Raw genomic sequence first — 17122 nt, 5'->3', positions numbered from 1 at the left:
TTTTTTTTCCGCCTCCCAAATCCCCGGTCCAAATCTTAGGGGGGGCGATCGCCCCCATCGCCCCCCCCCCTGGCTACGCCAGTGTCAGACCCACACTACAATATTGCAACTCGGTATGGTGTCCAATGCTTTAAAAAAAAAAGATGAAGATTTGTTAGAGAAAGTGCAGCAAAGAGCCACACTTCAACTTCCACGTCTTCGCCACCAGGAATATCCAGACAGACTGATTTACAAGCCCTGGGTTTGGAGACTCTTGCATACTGGAGACAAAGAGCAGAGTTTCTACAAATCTATAAGATCATGAACAGGATTGACCACCTTGATGTACACAAATTTTTCCAATTGGTAGATAGCTCCAGAACCAGAGGCCACAGCATGAAAGTCAGAAAACCCAGATCCAGATTTTGAGATATATGTTGCGCCACAAGTCCTTCTCCGTTCGCAGTTGTAACAACTGGAACTTCTTGCCAGACGCAGCTGTCAGAGCAACAAGTGTAAATCAACTCAAAACTATCCTCGAGAAACACTGGAACAGCCATTCCCTATAGTAAAGTACAGCCCATATCAGAGGGATAGTGAAACTTGGAGGGGCAAGCAACGCTTTAATACGTTTCTACATCCAAGTAAACTCCAAGTAAGTAAGTAAAAGTCATGATAGCAATACCTTGATACGATGACATCTTCTTGTAACAACCTACCAATCAGGAAGCAGGATAGGGCCTATGTACGATATTTGTATTTGAGAAAAGAAAAGAAAAAACGAAGTTGAAGCTCAAGTTCAAAGTTTTTGAAACTTGCCAAAATTGCCATTGCAGGGAAAGTGTTTCTGTATGGGGATATCTGTTATCTTGTGTGCCCCCTTCAAATGAGCCTACAACTTACAAGTACCGGTACAGGTAGGCCTATTTCTGAATAGTGCGTGTGGTTCATATTCTAACCACAGAACTCTGTGTAGTTGGCTGTGCGTACGTACGAGCGAGGTCTACTAGTATATGTCTACGTCTATTGTTAATCTGTGATTCCAAGCGGTCTCGCGTGTATGTATGCACCTTACGACCACATCGTTAACACGTAGAAGGCTAGGTCTACAGATTTATTCGAAAGCTTATCAATCCACGTAGAGAAATATGTTTTGGGGTGAGTGTCTTGATTTTTACTCATTCCTTGTGTTTTGACACTTACTGTAAACTTTGAAATACCTCGTTTTCGTTTGGGTACTTGTCATGCCGTTTTTTCCGTACCTTAGTCCCACGCACCGCATTTTATGCTTGATGTGGTCCATGCGTTCGTGATACTCGCACTGTCGCAGTAATTTCGTTAACATCGACATCGTACTAAGCTAATAAAATAGGTAAATAACAAACAAAAATACAAATAAATTGGTTCGTTTCATCGACACACTTCACTGTTGTAACAACACGTTGGAAGTGATTAGGGAGAACGTAGCAGGAAATCGCACCGCACCTTAGTGTCATTCCATATTTCCATCACAATCGGTGTAATAACATGTAAAATTTAGGGGGGCTAGCCTATTGTTAGCCCGACCATGCCGACCAGACGCTGTAAGTACCTACAGCGACTGGGCTGTGTATGGATCTAGTTTACCTTGTAACGTTAGGCCTAACCAATGTTAGATTTGTCAAGATGTCTATATTGCTGAACCCTTGGCCCTTTATCACTTTGTACACTGATTGATTGATATACGAGCTGGAGTATTTTCTTTGAGACTTTTGTTTGTTGATAATTGTCGGTGAATAGAGTTTAAATTTACTTATTAATCCCCCTAATCCTTAAGTTATATTGTCACCATGCACCATCCATGGCATGTGCATAATTGTTGGACTGGAGCACATAATTTACAGTATGCAGTAGCTACACCCAGGTGAGGTGGGCATGCAACTTATTTTTCAAGCATTAAATTTACAACTAGAACCATTAGATGCTAGGTCAGCTATTGATGGATTACTGAATGATGATGATAAAACTTAGCAAGAGAGACTAAGTGACTTGGGGTGGGCACATGAAGGATTAAAACTGAGTGATGGGCAGAATTGGAGTTTATTAATATACATGTGTGTATGTGTCTTGTACAGCTCTACAGAAGTACATGTTTTATGAAATGGTAAAGCCATTATTTGCAGTAAAACTTGAAACCAGTATATATGCCCAGCAAGGAAACGTGGTTAAGATGCAATCAGAAATTTAACTTGTCCTGTGAATGTTGCTTGATTTCATGCTAAAGACCAAATTCTGTATAGTAATTGTAATGGCTGTCACTGTTTTGCTTTGATCTAAGGTTTGACGATAGAACCTGGGAAACACTATTCCCAAACAGTGGAGCAGTCGTTTCATGTGTCGATGGCAGCACTAGACACAAGAGAAAAATCTGGTAAGACTTTTGTGTCTAATTTGTTTTCTTTTTTGGTTTTTTCTTCTCTTAAAATCCTTTTCTTTCTTCCTCTTTTCTTAGCTATTTGATTCTTTTGTCTTTTCTATCTTTGTACCTTTTTTTTCTGGATGCTTATTTCCTTTTTTTTTTGTATTTTTTGCTTTTTTCTGGACACTCATATTCAAAATGCTGAGAAAAGTGCTTGTATTCTAAGTTTGATGTTATTTTCTTAGCTGTCAAACCTGACTTATATTCTTGACAATCTCTTTTGTAAGGACATATGAATTTGAAAATGTACTTAAAAGACATAGATTTGCATTCCCACTTCTGACTCTTCCTAATTGTTTGTATAATAGATGATAGCTTTGGCTTTTGATTCACATAAGTATTACATGCAATCTCTGTAGTTATCTTTTATTCTTGTATGTATTCGACTTAAGCACAGTATAATTTCTGGCCCTACCACGATTCCTGGAAAAGTGCATGTAATTGACTTACATGTCAACAGAATTATGAAATCCCACATGGTAGTGATGAAGATCAAACACTATTATACACTTGTACCTTCCACACATTTTATTTTATTTCATTCATTCATTTTCATCAGGCATTACTCAGTTACTTGTCAGACATGAAAAGGCAGAATTTCTCCTCTGCACGCTTATCTATGGAGATAAGCATCCGTTTCCCTGCTTCCAGCAACAACTCAACCTCAACCTCTCAGAGGGCTCAGAGATCAGCTTCTACACAGAAGGCAAAGGTTCGTGTCTCACTTTTGTAGATTGATGGCACTTGTGACAGATTTAAACCCTTCCTAGATATCATATCATGGGGACAAAATCTTAGGTTAAACAAGCATGGTTTGACAACTTTGCAAACAGAGGAATGATTATCCATGCCTTATTGGCTTTTAAGAGATGACAGGTTATCATTTCCTCCGTACAAGTTGTTTCACATAATTATTAGAAGTACTTGATGGTGTTATTCATCATGAAGTTACTTTCATCATAGAATGAAACCACTGTCATTCCGTTTTTGTTTTGTCTTGTTTTGTTTTTGCCAGTTTGAACCCACTCCAAAGCTCTTCTGTAGGCATGATTACATTCTGCATGATTGTTACAGATCATCAATTACCACGTAGCACCCACTCCGACCGTATTAAACTCTCTTTCATTTGAGCAACACCTGTAGAGACATTGCCAGGTCCCTTCTTTGTAATGCTCAAACCAGAATTACTGTGTGGATATTCATCATATAAAGTTACAACAGATTGTCAGAGTGGTTTCAAAAGGATTACCAAAATGGAATTCCAGTAGCAAACAACATCATTAAAACCAGTTCCTAAAATTAATAGATTCTCCTTCAGAACTATGCAAAGCATCATATTATATTGCCCTACTGTCAGTATTTTGTATTTGCTAAATACGAAGATCAATTGATGGGGGTGATTCAAAACATGCTTTGTGTATGACAATTTGTTTTATATTTCTTTGTTTATTTTTGTGCTGTTTTGTGCCTTTAGAAATTTCCACATGAACTTCTCGTAGACACCAAAAAGCAGTTGATATCTAATGTGCATGTGTAGTTCAAGACAATACAGTATTTGATCATTATGTTTTGCAAGACATACAGAGTGTAAGCTGTCTTTCGCTGTGATTATGTCCTTTGCCACCAGGCACGATACACTTGACAGGTTACCTGGTAACTGACAACCCAGTGGATTTCAGCCAGGGATTGCTTGAGCAGGCAGAAAGCCTTTTGATGGATGAGGAGGAGGAGGAGGAGGAGGAAGATGACGAGGAGGACGATGAGACGGATTCAGAGGAAGAGAGTTCTTCATCTGCAGGTGAGAGATAAAGTAAAGCAATATTAACTTTAAAAATTGAGAGCTTGAAGCCAGGTGGCTCACTTTTTCTGTGATCATAAATAGGTATGTAGTCACTATCTTGCAGTCTCATCATTCTGCAAACTACTTCCAGTGTAAGATGTTGACTTTTTATTCCTGGATTGCCATTAAGTCTGATATTGTGCATCATGGAAAAAGAATGAGGATCAACCCCAGCAATTCCATGTATGATGCTCAGTTACGTAGTCCCCCTTCCGCCAATTGTTGCTCCTGACATCCCCTGGCAATGCAGGAGGAAGCGGAAGAAAGTACCATCTCGTTGAAAGTGCCCTTAGAAAGCTCTGGGATTGAGCAGTTGGAATTTTTTGTGACTGAATCATTTGTGATTGTGAATTCCAGATGTGTCATTGCTCCAGATGATAGAGAATGCAGGTGATGAGGATGATGACGACAGTGATGGGGAGGAGTGGACTCCAGATAAAGGTAACATACCTTAATATGTTGTTTATATGTCTTATTGTTCTGTATTCCACATTTTAGAGGGAAATTGTATACATATAAAAGTTGAATACAGTGGACTCCTGTTATAACTAAGTCGTCGGGAACGGCAGTTTTCTTTCCCTATATCGAAATTTCGTTATGACCAAACAAATTAACAATAAAATAACATAGAGATGATAATGTTGCAGCCTGAATTTTTATTTCATTGTAACTGCAATTTTATTATAACGTGTTTGTTATAGCAGGAGTGCATTGTACATGCGAATTGTTGAGTGTGAACATTTAACAGAGCAAAAATATGTAAAATATGAGGAATCTGGAAGTCTTGAATCTTTAATATTCTACTAGGGAAAAAATGCATTAGTATGTTCAAGAAATATTGGAAAGTTTGTCTGCATGGCTCTTTTCTCTATCAATTACACAGACGCTAATCTTGTTTATGACAGTAGTCCCATATCAGAATTTCATAAACTACGTAAGACAATAAGAGTGGAATGCAGTGAATGTAAGAAAAAAAAAATTGCCAGGTTTACATATAAATGGCATTTGTTGAAAATGTTTGTTTTTGTTTAACTGAATACTTTAAGCTTACGTTGTTGATCAGGCGGGTGAATGCACAGTTCAGTCATGTTGGCTGCCTCAGGCCTATGAAAACAACCACTAATTTGAAATTCTGTGTTTTTTCGTTTGTTTGTTTTGTTTTGTTACCTTCTCAACCTCTCTCCCTTTCTTTGTGTACCTGAAGCAAAAAAGTCCAAAGAAAAGAGTGCCAAGAAGAAGAAGAGGAAATCACAGTTGGAGCCTGTAGCTGATGAGGCAACCTTCTCCACTGTGAAGAAAAAGAGGAAAGGTATGTTTCAGTAATCCAGCCCCCATTTCTTCTGCTTTCTACTATTGGTCTCTCTCACTCTCATGTCTCAATCTTTTTTTTTTTTTAAGTCAAATTGTTAGTTTGTTGCACTGTGTTATATGTGCCACTCCTTCATTCTTTTCATCCAAAACAATGCATGAAATTCAAACAATGCAGGTATATATCACTTCAGTCAGTTTTCAGCCCATACATACTTTGCTTTAGGTGCATTTAATAATCCAACTATGTTGACTCCTTGACATTGACTTTGAATCATATTTTTGTACAGCCTTACCATCATGTCATCCTGAAAGGGCTTTACGGTATATCATTATCTATACTTCTCTCACAGCTGTATAGTGAGCATTCGTGTACATCACCATATTTCTCTTACTTGACTTTCTGTGTGAATTGTTTCAATCTTGCAATTTCATTCGTCAGGCAATGTGAAATGATATGAGTGCAGGCAAAAAAAAAAAAAAGATCTTTTGTGAAGAATGTCTTGTGACATCTGAGTGACTTGCAGTTCCCATTGAATTGCATTTCAGCTGCCGTGGAAGCCCAGGCCCTGTCAAAGAACGAACTAGCGGAGGCTGATGGGGATGAGGATGATGAGGAAAATGATGGCGACTTTATACCAGCAGCTGCAGATGGAGATGATGACGATGATGATGACTCAAATGAAGATGGCGATGATGATGATGATGGTGATGACAGTGAGGAAGATGAAGAAGGTAACTTTAGGTATCTGAAGGTATCTGATGATGTCATGATTATTATGACATCATCAGATATACCTATTTTGCATGTCTTTGAGTAGTGCGGTCTTTTGGATTGCTCTCTGCAGTTTAATGCCAAACTTATATTTTCTAATACACCATATTTAGATTTGGAATATATTGCGATTTGAATTCATGTAGTAAACTTGTGTACATGGAGTATTTCTCCTTCACACCCCCACCCCCATATCTCCACCAATTTGCATTTTTGGTTGGACATTTGCCATCAGAATAGCCGCCATCAAAATGTCCTTTTTGTAATATGCATTTTTTATTGGTTTCATATCAATTGAATGTTTTAAAGGGTAGAGAATTGTCTTTGAATATTTCCTTCAAGTTAAGGCATTTCTTGGGAAAATATGACAAGACCAACCTGTTAGTTGTCATGAGTATTAGCAATTTTCATGTGCTGTACTATTCTCTTCTTGCCTTTATGTATGGCAAACACTATTTTACTAGTTTTGAATTGTGAAATACCTGACAAAATTTAATTTCAAATGGTTGAAAGACACACTCTCCATATACCCTCATTTGAGTTTCCTCACAACTAGAACTGTATCATAAGATGTGTCATTGACAGCATAGGTAGTTCCTGCCATTGCAAGTCTTTGATTTACTGAGATGCTTTGCTTTATCCTGTCCAATTCACAGAAGACAAGCCAAAGTCCACCAAGGAGAACAAGTCACAAATCAAGAGGGAGGCAGGAAGTGGACAAGATGCTGGTGTATCTACTAATGTGAGTGAAGTGGATTCTAGTGCAGATTTTTTCTTTGATTCAACACTTTAGCCATTTGCATACATTAAAGGGGAAAACTTGTCAGGAATGAGGTGTATTGTCAAAATGAACTCTACCATCATTAGAAGGGAGACCTGCATGAATAAACCTTTAAGTGTGTTGTTTGAAGGTTTGCATTGCATGGTGAAGTAAATGAGGGAGAAAGATTTGCAGTGACGCCATGTGTATGTAGTCCTTAACCGGATCATTGTTTGACAGAAGAGCCTAGAAAGAGGAGAATTGAAGAGGGAAGCGACATATGGGGGTTGTAAGGAGGGCAAAAAGTGAAGAGTGGGGGACAGTAATGGGCTAGATGTTGAAACCTTTAAGTACAATTTCACACTGTGTACAGATTGACTGGTTGTTTTTTCTTATATCATATATGTATATATATATATATTTTTTTTTTTTAATGGAGTAAAATTAAAGACAGAATAGAAGATGTTTCATGTAAATGGGGCCATGGACATGGTGACTGAGGGCTGAAGCACTGTACAGTTTCTATTTGTTTGTTTGTTTGATTTTGTTTTTCCATCTGACAACATGGCTGGGTAGCCCATAGTCAGCTGCACTTCTGGTTTTCCATGGAGTCCAGTTAATGTACTTGGGATGGAGTGATGGACCACTTCATAGGGTTATGCACTCTGCTCGTTGCAATGAATAAATGAAGCAGAATCTTTTATGTGCGTAGGATGTGACTCTCTCACACACGGGACCGCCATGGTTATGTCCTATTTGAGGGACATTTGTGTCGTATTGCAAAAGATATATCCCTTTAATGATGCAGGAGTACAGGTACATTACATTTTGTGCTGAGACCTTGAGAAGTATTGAATGATTCATTGTGGTAGCTTACAGGGTCCAAATAGTCATAGAAACTGGGTCAAATTACCTTGAAGCTGAGGTGAGAATCAAACCGTCAGGGATATTTGCTCTCAAATCTGAGCAGATGCATTCAAATAGTTGCCAAGAGCGGTCACATTCTTGAGCCCCTTTCAAAGGTAGACCTACAAGTAGCTGAATCAAACTCAGCGATGGGTATACCACCCTCCATTACTGCTTTACCTTTTTCAATCAATCATTTATCAGTACTTTCCCTGATCACGTATGCTAGATTTCCTATTTATTTTTTCTAATGAATTTTTACAGAAATTCAGCCATATAAGAACCCTGTGATTGTCTGTTCCTTCAATGCAGGGCCAGAAAAGTGAAGGAAAAGGTGGACAGCCCTTGAAGAATGCAAAAGGTGACAACAAGGAAAACATCCAGGCTCAGAAGAAAGAGAAAGCAGTCAAGAGACAGCCAGAAGCTCAGAAAACAGTGAGAGACACACACATATATATATATATATATATATATATATATATATATATATATATATATTTCTGCTAGGCTTATCTCTTAGTGGGATGAAGAGTTGATCAGACAGTCGCCTTTATTCAATGTCATGAAATTCTTCTGTCGAGAAGTTTTTTATGCAACTGTTTAACAAAGTGCCCTACTTTGTTGTTGATGTTGGGCAATTTATCAGTCAGTTGCATAGACAGTTTTCTGTTTAAAACAAAAGAAGTGAAACATGGGGTTGTATTGTTGTTATCTTTTTATTGCAGTTTCTGTATTGTTTTGTGTGTTGTTTTTTTAACTCATTATGCACTCTTGGCAATAGACACTATGACCCTTGTCCAAGGTAGCAGCTGTCATGAACAGGAAAGAAGTCACAAACTTATACTATTATGTGGAGGGCCGAAATTGGGGTGTAGCTGGGCACATTGTGCCCCTATGGACTTCATGATTTGCTGTCCAGCTATAACTCTGAAGCTACCATTCAGTGTATGCGTTCATACTGGTAATTTCCGTGGCTGGTAGTAGATATGCATGACTTCTTGTTTTATGTTATGTTTTTCTTTATACATTCAGAAAGCTTGGTTTACATAAAGTTTCAATTCTGACAAATATTTGATCACAGCCTGTCCTGTTAGATCTATATTTTGTCCTGCAAGAAGATATAAGATATTGTGCCTTGTAGGTGGTAACATGGCATTGTTTCATTAATTGTCCCAACTGGACAGTGGCAGTTATATTGTCTTTCTGACTCTTGTGTGACGAGTGCATTGTTGCATATTTCTGCCAGGTAGGTATAATAATAGTCTTTCACTTTCACTCCACAGACCACTGCTCCAAAGAAAGTTAAGCTCCAGTCGGGCACCTCCATAGAAGATATCAAGCTGGGTGAAGGCAAGGTAGCAAAGCCTGGGAGAAAGGTTAGTAAAGTGTAATGTACCACTGATCTCCAAAGGAGATATCTGTATATCTCATTGGCCCTTTCATGCTGTACAAACAAGTGAAGCTGCCGCGACAGACAAAGACAAACTCTATGGAGATTTGCACGCATTTTCTCTAGAAGAGATTGTCGCCAAGATCATGTGATGTGAGCTCCGTACACACGTGTATGGGTGATGTGTGTGGTAAGATGGCGGCACAGTGGCTTCAAAGTGATTTGCCTGTGAGATATCCAGATACTTTCTATAGAGATCAGTGGTAATGTACCTCCATATTTTCTTACCAGTCTTGATGTGGCAGTGGGAAAAAATATGTTTGCTGCAGCCAATGAAAAACAAAACAAAACAATTTGAAAAAAAAATCATGTGGACTTAGCTCTATCTTGTAGGTTACAATGCTGCAAATTTGTCAGCCAGCAACTTTGCCAAAATGTTGCCTCCTGTAAGACAAATGCCATGCATATTGTCTTCCAGTATGGGAACTTAGGAACTGGTCTGTACAAGGGATAATATTCCTCTTTCTGTCACTGCATTTCTTGAATACAAGGCAAAAAACTTGCAAATTGTCTTACAAGTCAGGATTTGTGAAATGCTCACAAAACAGATGACATATACATTAGCTGAAATATAAGTTTGAAGGAGGGGGGGGGGGGGGGTGGGGAGGGTTGCAATTGCTTTTCAATGCCAGGACTCTAATCAAGCTTGATGTGGACAGGTTTAATTTTGAACATCGTAATATGGAATGCTGCAGCACCAATGTGCACTTTAACAGATTTTTCTCTCCCTTCCCCATATTTCAACAGGTGTTTGTCTACTACAAGGGTGTGTTTGCCAACAACCACAAGGAATTTGACTCTAAACTGACCGGGAAGCCATTCATGTTTATACTAGGGCGTGGTGAGGTCATCAAAGGCTGGGATGAAGGGGTCAGAGGTAAATACCAGTCACATGATAGCTCTTAACCCGTTGAAGACAAGTCCTGAGTATACTCAGGCAGGTGCCTATGGGAAATGCGTGTTGAAGCAAAATCAATCCGTCCTCAACGGGTTAAGAAATGCTTTGGGGTTCGTTGGTCGCGGGGAGGACTGTTGAGTGTGAAAGGTCTCAATGTGATCGATTATTTTGTTTTGCCTACTACACTTTCAACACAGCTTGTTTTTGCACACAGTTGTTGGGGGTTTTTTTCTGATTTTTTTTTTTTCTCGAGAAGCTTGATGTTGTTATTTCTGTCTGTGTTTATTTGTGTGTTTATTCTTTTAACCATCACCTTTAAAATTTTCTTAAAGAAAAACAAGAAGAAAATTGGGAGATGATTATATATTTACCAGTGTTATGTTTTTAACCCGTTGAGGACGGACTGATTTTGCCACAACAGGCATTTCCCATAGACACCTGCCCGAGTATGCTTGGGACTCATTCTCAATGGGTTAAGACTGGCCAAAACTCTGTTTGTTTGTTTGTTTGTTTGTTTGTTTGTTTGTTTTGTTTGTTTGGTATTGTATATGTGAGTGTATTCTGTTGCATTTGAAAGATTATCTGTTTTATTTGAGTTGGTACTTGCCTTCCTGTTGAAATGAGGTTACATGTAAATCTTACAATATACGTACTTATTACATCATATCAGATATACTAAGAAATAAATCATTGCAGATTATTTTTTTGTTGTTCTTGTGCCCAAATACTAAGAAAGACAAAGGAGTGTCAGTACCGATATAGCAAGGTAGACTTACCAATCAGATGAATGTTAGACAAAATTATGAAGCATGTGAAAGCAAGCTGCTGAACATAAAAATTTTTACTTCTCAGTAGATTTATTTTACCAAATGAATGATTTGACAATTTGTCTCTTCTTGAGGTTTACTGTATTATCTGTATATTTTACAACCAATTGGATACAATGAGGATCTGCTGATAGTGAGGAAAATTCAGTAATGTTGACAAACTCATTTCTGTTTTATTCTGTTCAAGATATATCAAAACAGTCATTACAAATTTCCTCTTCAAGGAAGTCAATATTTTTCATACAACGTCAAGAAAATTCATGAGGCATGTGATTGCATTACTACTGACAAACTATTATGAGCAGAGTCCACAAGGAATTACATGGCTGTGCCTCTTCAATGTCGGCCCAGTTCAATAGGGATTGATTTTTTTTTTCTGTCATTTCTGCATTCCATCGGCAGGTATGAAGGTTGGAGGGAAACGCCGACTGACAGTGCCACCATCCCAAGGGTAGGTTCATCTCAGCAACAGATTTATGAATTTCACAAATATTTATTTGGGTGTGCATGCAGTACCGGTAGACATGTGGCCTTAAAGGGGGATTTATTCCAGACGTGTAATATGGATTCAGTAAATGCTGAAATATTACTAGAATGCACCAGTGAAGTTTGAGGAAAAATGGTACAATCCATTCAAAAGTTAAGAATTTCTAGATTTTTTTTTTTTAAAGTCCATATGATGTCATCACTGAGTAGGAATGCTGCAAATTTGGGATATCATGTTAGTAAGACAATTACGTTCAAGTTTATTTTTTGCTAACAAGACCTCAGAAGGCAGAAAGAAAGATATTTCACTTAACTTGTGTCAGTCACAAGTCAATGAAACCTGCACCCATCTGGCTCTCGCAAAGTATGAAATTTTGTGGAATTCTCTCCATATTTCTCCATATCATTTTACTATTTGTGATGTTTTGTATTGCAGCCATCCCATTTGGCGATGATGGCACATTGACCTAGGAAACCTTAACAGACGGATCACAAGAAAAAGACTATTTAGGCCAGATCAGATACCGGTATTTCAATGTGAGAATATATGTCATCCTTGTTTTCTGTAAAGTCATACTCAATGCTGATTACACACTATTACACACTATTGATGGCCATTTTGTTTGTAATCATGTAGGTACGGGAGAGAACGGACGGGCCCGATTCCACCAAACAGCACACTGGTCTTCGAAGTTGAGCTCAAGCAGGTCAGGTAACGGCAGAGGACCGTGCTGAAGTAGTCCTGGGAACCATGAGGACCGGCCTTACTGTTGGCTTAAGCGCCCCTTTCCACGCCCTTTCCCCTCACATCTACACACCTTTACCCTGTACAGAAATGTTTGATCACACTCTTCACAGTCCTCATTCTGACTTCACAAATTGTCACTGTACTGTAAATCCACCTCAGTTTTGACAGTGACATTCTGGTATCCTGTAATTCAACACCAGCCCTCTGATTTGGATTTTACTGTAATATTCTTTTTACCATTTCCTTCAGTGTTCATGGGATTGGGGTAGCAGGAAAACCAAGAAAGAACGAACATGCTGCATTTGTGAAGACAAAAGTGTAGGCTGGTTTGACTGTGCAACTACAGTGTGTTTGCCTCGACAATTTTCGCGTGAGTGCGCAGACGCAAAGAAAGAAAACAAGAGTAAATTGATGCCATTATACTTATGAACAGGGCAATATAAAGGGCAATGAAAGTGTCTGCTTTTTAGAATATTGCATTAATGAAGGAAGACATTCCTTGATATGTCCCAGAGGGGAGTATAGCGTCAATCTGAGTGCCAGGGCATAATCTCTACAAAAAGATTACATCCAACATTCCATTGCATTTTGTGGTGGCAAAGCCTGAATATGAGACTAACTAAAATCTACATGACCAAATTATAATTGTTCATATATTCAATAGCACCTCTTCTTAAATTGATTTAATCCAAAAAAAAGAGAAAAAATTGTATTTCCAGGACACACACATGTGCACATGCACATACAGATACTTAAAGGAGGTACATATAAAACAGGTTTAAAGGTACACTGTGCAAGTTTATTCTGATATTCTTGTCACGAGGGGGTAGGGGCTTACATAAGTTAAACCTCTCTTTATTTTTCTGTCTGTTAACTACACATTCCTATTGTTTGATTTTTTTTTTTTCAGTTAGTAAAGTGCAGTAATTCATGACTTCAGAAATCAATGATTGGTTTTTTCCTTGTCTAATATGTATTGCTCCTTTCATTAGAAGTACATACAATGTAGTGTGCATGTGCATGCATAATAGTTTTACAAAATACATTTCTTGATACATGTATGTGTATAAAGCCATTGCCTTATTTGATGCTCAGCAAACCATCCCTGTTTTGAGAATTTGGGTTTTTATTTATGTAAATAAGTTCATTGTTTGAATCATCACCATGAAATTTTGATGAAATCATTCAACATCAACTCTATGAAGTAGGGTTTCTTAAGATTTGAAAGACTCTAAATGTTCTAACAATTTGTCAACGGTATTTCAAGAACAAAAAAATCTGCTTTGAAATTTTAATGCGCTCTATAGACCAATGTAAGATTAACTAGGCTATGAATAAACAGATAGGTTCCAGAATCCATAATCACATTCCTCATTCAAACTGAAAAAGGTTCCAATTTTTCATTATACCTTGACCTTGAAATTTGGACAGCTGGTAAATTATGATATCAAACTTTACATTTTTGAACAGATATCAGATTTCTCCCTTTTCAGCCAAATCTCCGCTGCAGTTCTCATCTGTAATACTTACTATAATTGAATCGAGAACAAGTTTGTATTTCTTTTGTTTTTCCTCGGTAGGTAGATGTTATTGTCTCATAATGCTTGATGAAATTGTTCAACAGTATTTGTTTCATACAGGAAGCAGTTTTCCATGGAAGAACTCCATGATGCAGGAAAATGACTTAACTTAACCAGCAGACATCTTAAAATCAATGTCTTCATTTATAGTGTGAATGATTAGAAGCAATACTGCAGCATTTTGCCAAAGACGAAGTATTTTCCGATAGCTCCGGACATGTGATGTATGTGAAACATTTTTGTTTAAAAAAATGATAAGAAAAAAAGCTTCTTTTGTGACAATTTTGGTCAAATATCTTTTGTGTCAAAAACCAATATGTATTTCAGAAGGACATTTCAAAGCCATAGCAATATAAACTGGAAACCTTGCACCATTTTCATTGGCTTTCCAGTAATTATGTCACTCCAGTTTTGAGATCTTGGAACTGATGATCTGTTTCAATTGCTGATTCTGACATTTGACATTTTGATCAAGTGAAGAGTAAGCGTTTTCTTGCCATGCTGAAATGTGTAATACCATGCACTGCATAAAGTTCAAGTGTATTTGCATGTGTTTTTTTTTTCCTAGTCACACATAACGGTACTCTTGTAGTTTCTATTTTGCATGTACTATATTGACATACGCATTTCCCAAGCCATTTCTGCCTTATGTACAGTGGGATTCCCATGCTTTGGCTTTAAAGGCCTACTGGACATTTTATCACATCTGTAAATTTGATGACAGCTGTTAAATTAAACTTCTCGAATGAAACATTTTGTGCAGAATCGAGAGCTCTCATTTAGAAAAAGAAGAACTTCCAGAGTAGCAATGTAACATTTGTAATGCAATTGCATGGAAAATATGAAACATTTTTTTGCTTGTTTCAATGCGCATGTAGTTCTGTGTAAGTGAATGTGCTGGACAGTTTCAAACTGCTTAAAATCTGTCCTTTTTACAGCTCTTTCAGATTGTCACTTGCTGTGTCTGTTCATGTGTTTGATGCCTTCAAATATGGGTACAGAAGGCTTGCCTTTGCATCAAATTGACTGAACATAATGTATTTCATAAGAAAACTATGAGGAATAAATTGATTTTGTTTTCAAAAATGTCTATGGCGGAACATTGTATGTATTTTACTTTATGTGAAAGTGCTTTCTCGTAAAATATTGAATGCTTGAAATGTGTGTCAGTGATTACAAGGTGGGGGGGGGGGCATTAACAGTTCCCATGTTGCTGGCTGTGGAGGTGTTTGCAGTACACTGTATACTCATTTCATTGTTGATGCTGCTTTATGATGACATGGAATTCATTCAAACAACAACACAAGAACACACAAAAAATCTGTATCTTACACATAGGCCTACTCATATCCTCCTGTATACACACACACACACCACACACACGCACCCACCCACACATACACACACACACACACTATGTATATATATATATATACATATATATATGATGGGTTTTCATTGGGATTCGAACCTGAGACCTCCGGATTTCTTTCTTCCAAGTTTTTTCTATTTGTTTCTGGTCAGTTTTCCCTTTCTTTGTTTCATTATATATTACAAAAAATAAAAAGCTGCATTGCTTTGGTGATCCCTCGCATTTATTCCAGTTGATTTATATCCTTTGGGTTTTTGTCTGGTTGATGTGTGTGTGTGTGGCACACATACACACACTACAGCTGCGTACCACATGAGCAAAGAGAATTAAGGGTTTGGGACGAACACCGAACTAGGGCTTTCAATAGCTCAGTCGGTAGAGCACCGGTCTAGTAATCCGGAGGTCTCGAGTTCGAATCCCGATGAAAACCCATTTTCTTTGCTCAAAGTTTTCACTATTTATTACATGTATTTGTTTCTGGTCAATATATATATATATATATATATATATATATATATATATATATACAGTGTACTTGAATCCAGACTTGTCACTGGAGAGCAGAGAGAGAGAGAGAGAGAGAGAGAGGGAGAGAGAGCCATCAAAGAAGATAATCTCTGAATTGATATCCATACATAATTCAGATTACTAAAGGGTTTGTACAAAATTGCCTCTTAAAAGTGAGCATGTTTAACTTACACTTGTAACTCGAACTATCACCAGGAGGTAATCAACCGTGACAATTTCACAAAATGCATTACATATATGCCTCTTGTTTGTGGTTTCGATGAGTCTAATGTTTGATTTTACAGTAATTCATCGATCTTTCTTTTGCTTTCCACGTTTCGTCACAAAATTTGGGGGAAAAATCAAGCGAAAGCAACGAAACGCAGCAATACAAACAGTCTTTTCAGGATTCAGGAAGAAAACATAAACAACTGACCATTCTGTTCATCAAACGTCTTGAAAGACACTAACATACAATGAAGTCGATCATTCATGTCAAATCCCTCTTCGATTCAAACCAAATTACCTAACGGTAAGCTGCCTGAAGTTATAAGGAAGCTGGAACTAATTGCGTCGGATAAAGGAGGCAGCATATCTTTGACGAGACAATTTTAATATAAATTCAATCTTGATAGGATGAATGAATACCTCCAACGATCGGGTCAAGCAATGTGAGTGAAAGTCCCCCCCCCCCCCCCCCCCCACACACATACACTTTCTTTTATTTTGTTGTAATAACTTACAACAGTATAACATTATCTGGTTGAGACGACTGGAATTTATCGAGGTAAACTAGTATTCGTAGTGCTGTGACCGTGTTGTTGTCACTTTACATCAAGTAAAAATGAGCGCATTAATATTGTTGTGGAGACCGCAACGCACTGTTTTGGTGTCTACAGATCCCTACGTCAGACCGATACGGACGTGAGTCAATCCAAATGAGACACCCGTTACAGACGTATCTAACCTTGTTTTCTATTCTTTGGGCCTATAGTACTCGGTAATTCTTTTGGGATTGTGTGCATTTCCCTACAATTCTTGACGTACTGTGTGTATCAATAGTCGTCAGCATGACATGCATTTCCAGAGCAAGCTTCCCGTTCCGCCTTTTTTTCTTTGTATCGCCGTACGCCCCGGTGCACTTTGCAAATAATACGCTCCGTACACATTTCCCCAAGCCATACCAGAAAATAATAATTTGTCATATTATCTGTATAAATGGCACGAT

At 37.9% G+C, this 17122-nt stretch overlaps 1 protein-coding gene across 1 annotated transcript; it reads left to right on the top strand.

The window, feature by feature from the left end:
- The first annotated feature begins 1023 nt into the window (after positions 1–1023).
- On the top strand, positions 1024–12484 carry LOC139732302 (46 kDa FK506-binding nuclear protein-like). Its single transcript, XM_071643172.1, has 13 exons — positions 1024–1137; positions 2297–2389; positions 2997–3149; positions 4065–4235; positions 4635–4718; positions 5482–5586; positions 6135–6320; positions 7017–7102; positions 8339–8461; positions 9325–9402; positions 10224–10353; positions 11604–11652; positions 12325–12484. Exons 1-13 carry the CDS (start codon positions 1128–1130, stop codon positions 12401–12403), a joined length of 1347 nt encoding a protein of 448 aa, XP_071499273.1. The 5' UTR covers positions 1024–1127; the 3' UTR covers positions 12404–12484.
- The last annotated feature ends 4638 nt before the right edge of the window (positions 12485–17122 follow it).

This window comes from Diadema antillarum, unplaced genomic scaffold (assembly GCF_040938485.1).
Source record: "Diadema antillarum isolate AM-2024a unplaced genomic scaffold, OU_Dant_1.0 seq00000413_RagTag, whole genome shotgun sequence".
Classification (NCBI taxonomy): Eukaryota; Metazoa; Echinodermata; class Echinoidea; order Diadematoida; family Diadematidae; genus Diadema; species Diadema antillarum.
This window is presented reverse-complemented; position numbering and strand designations above follow the sequence as displayed.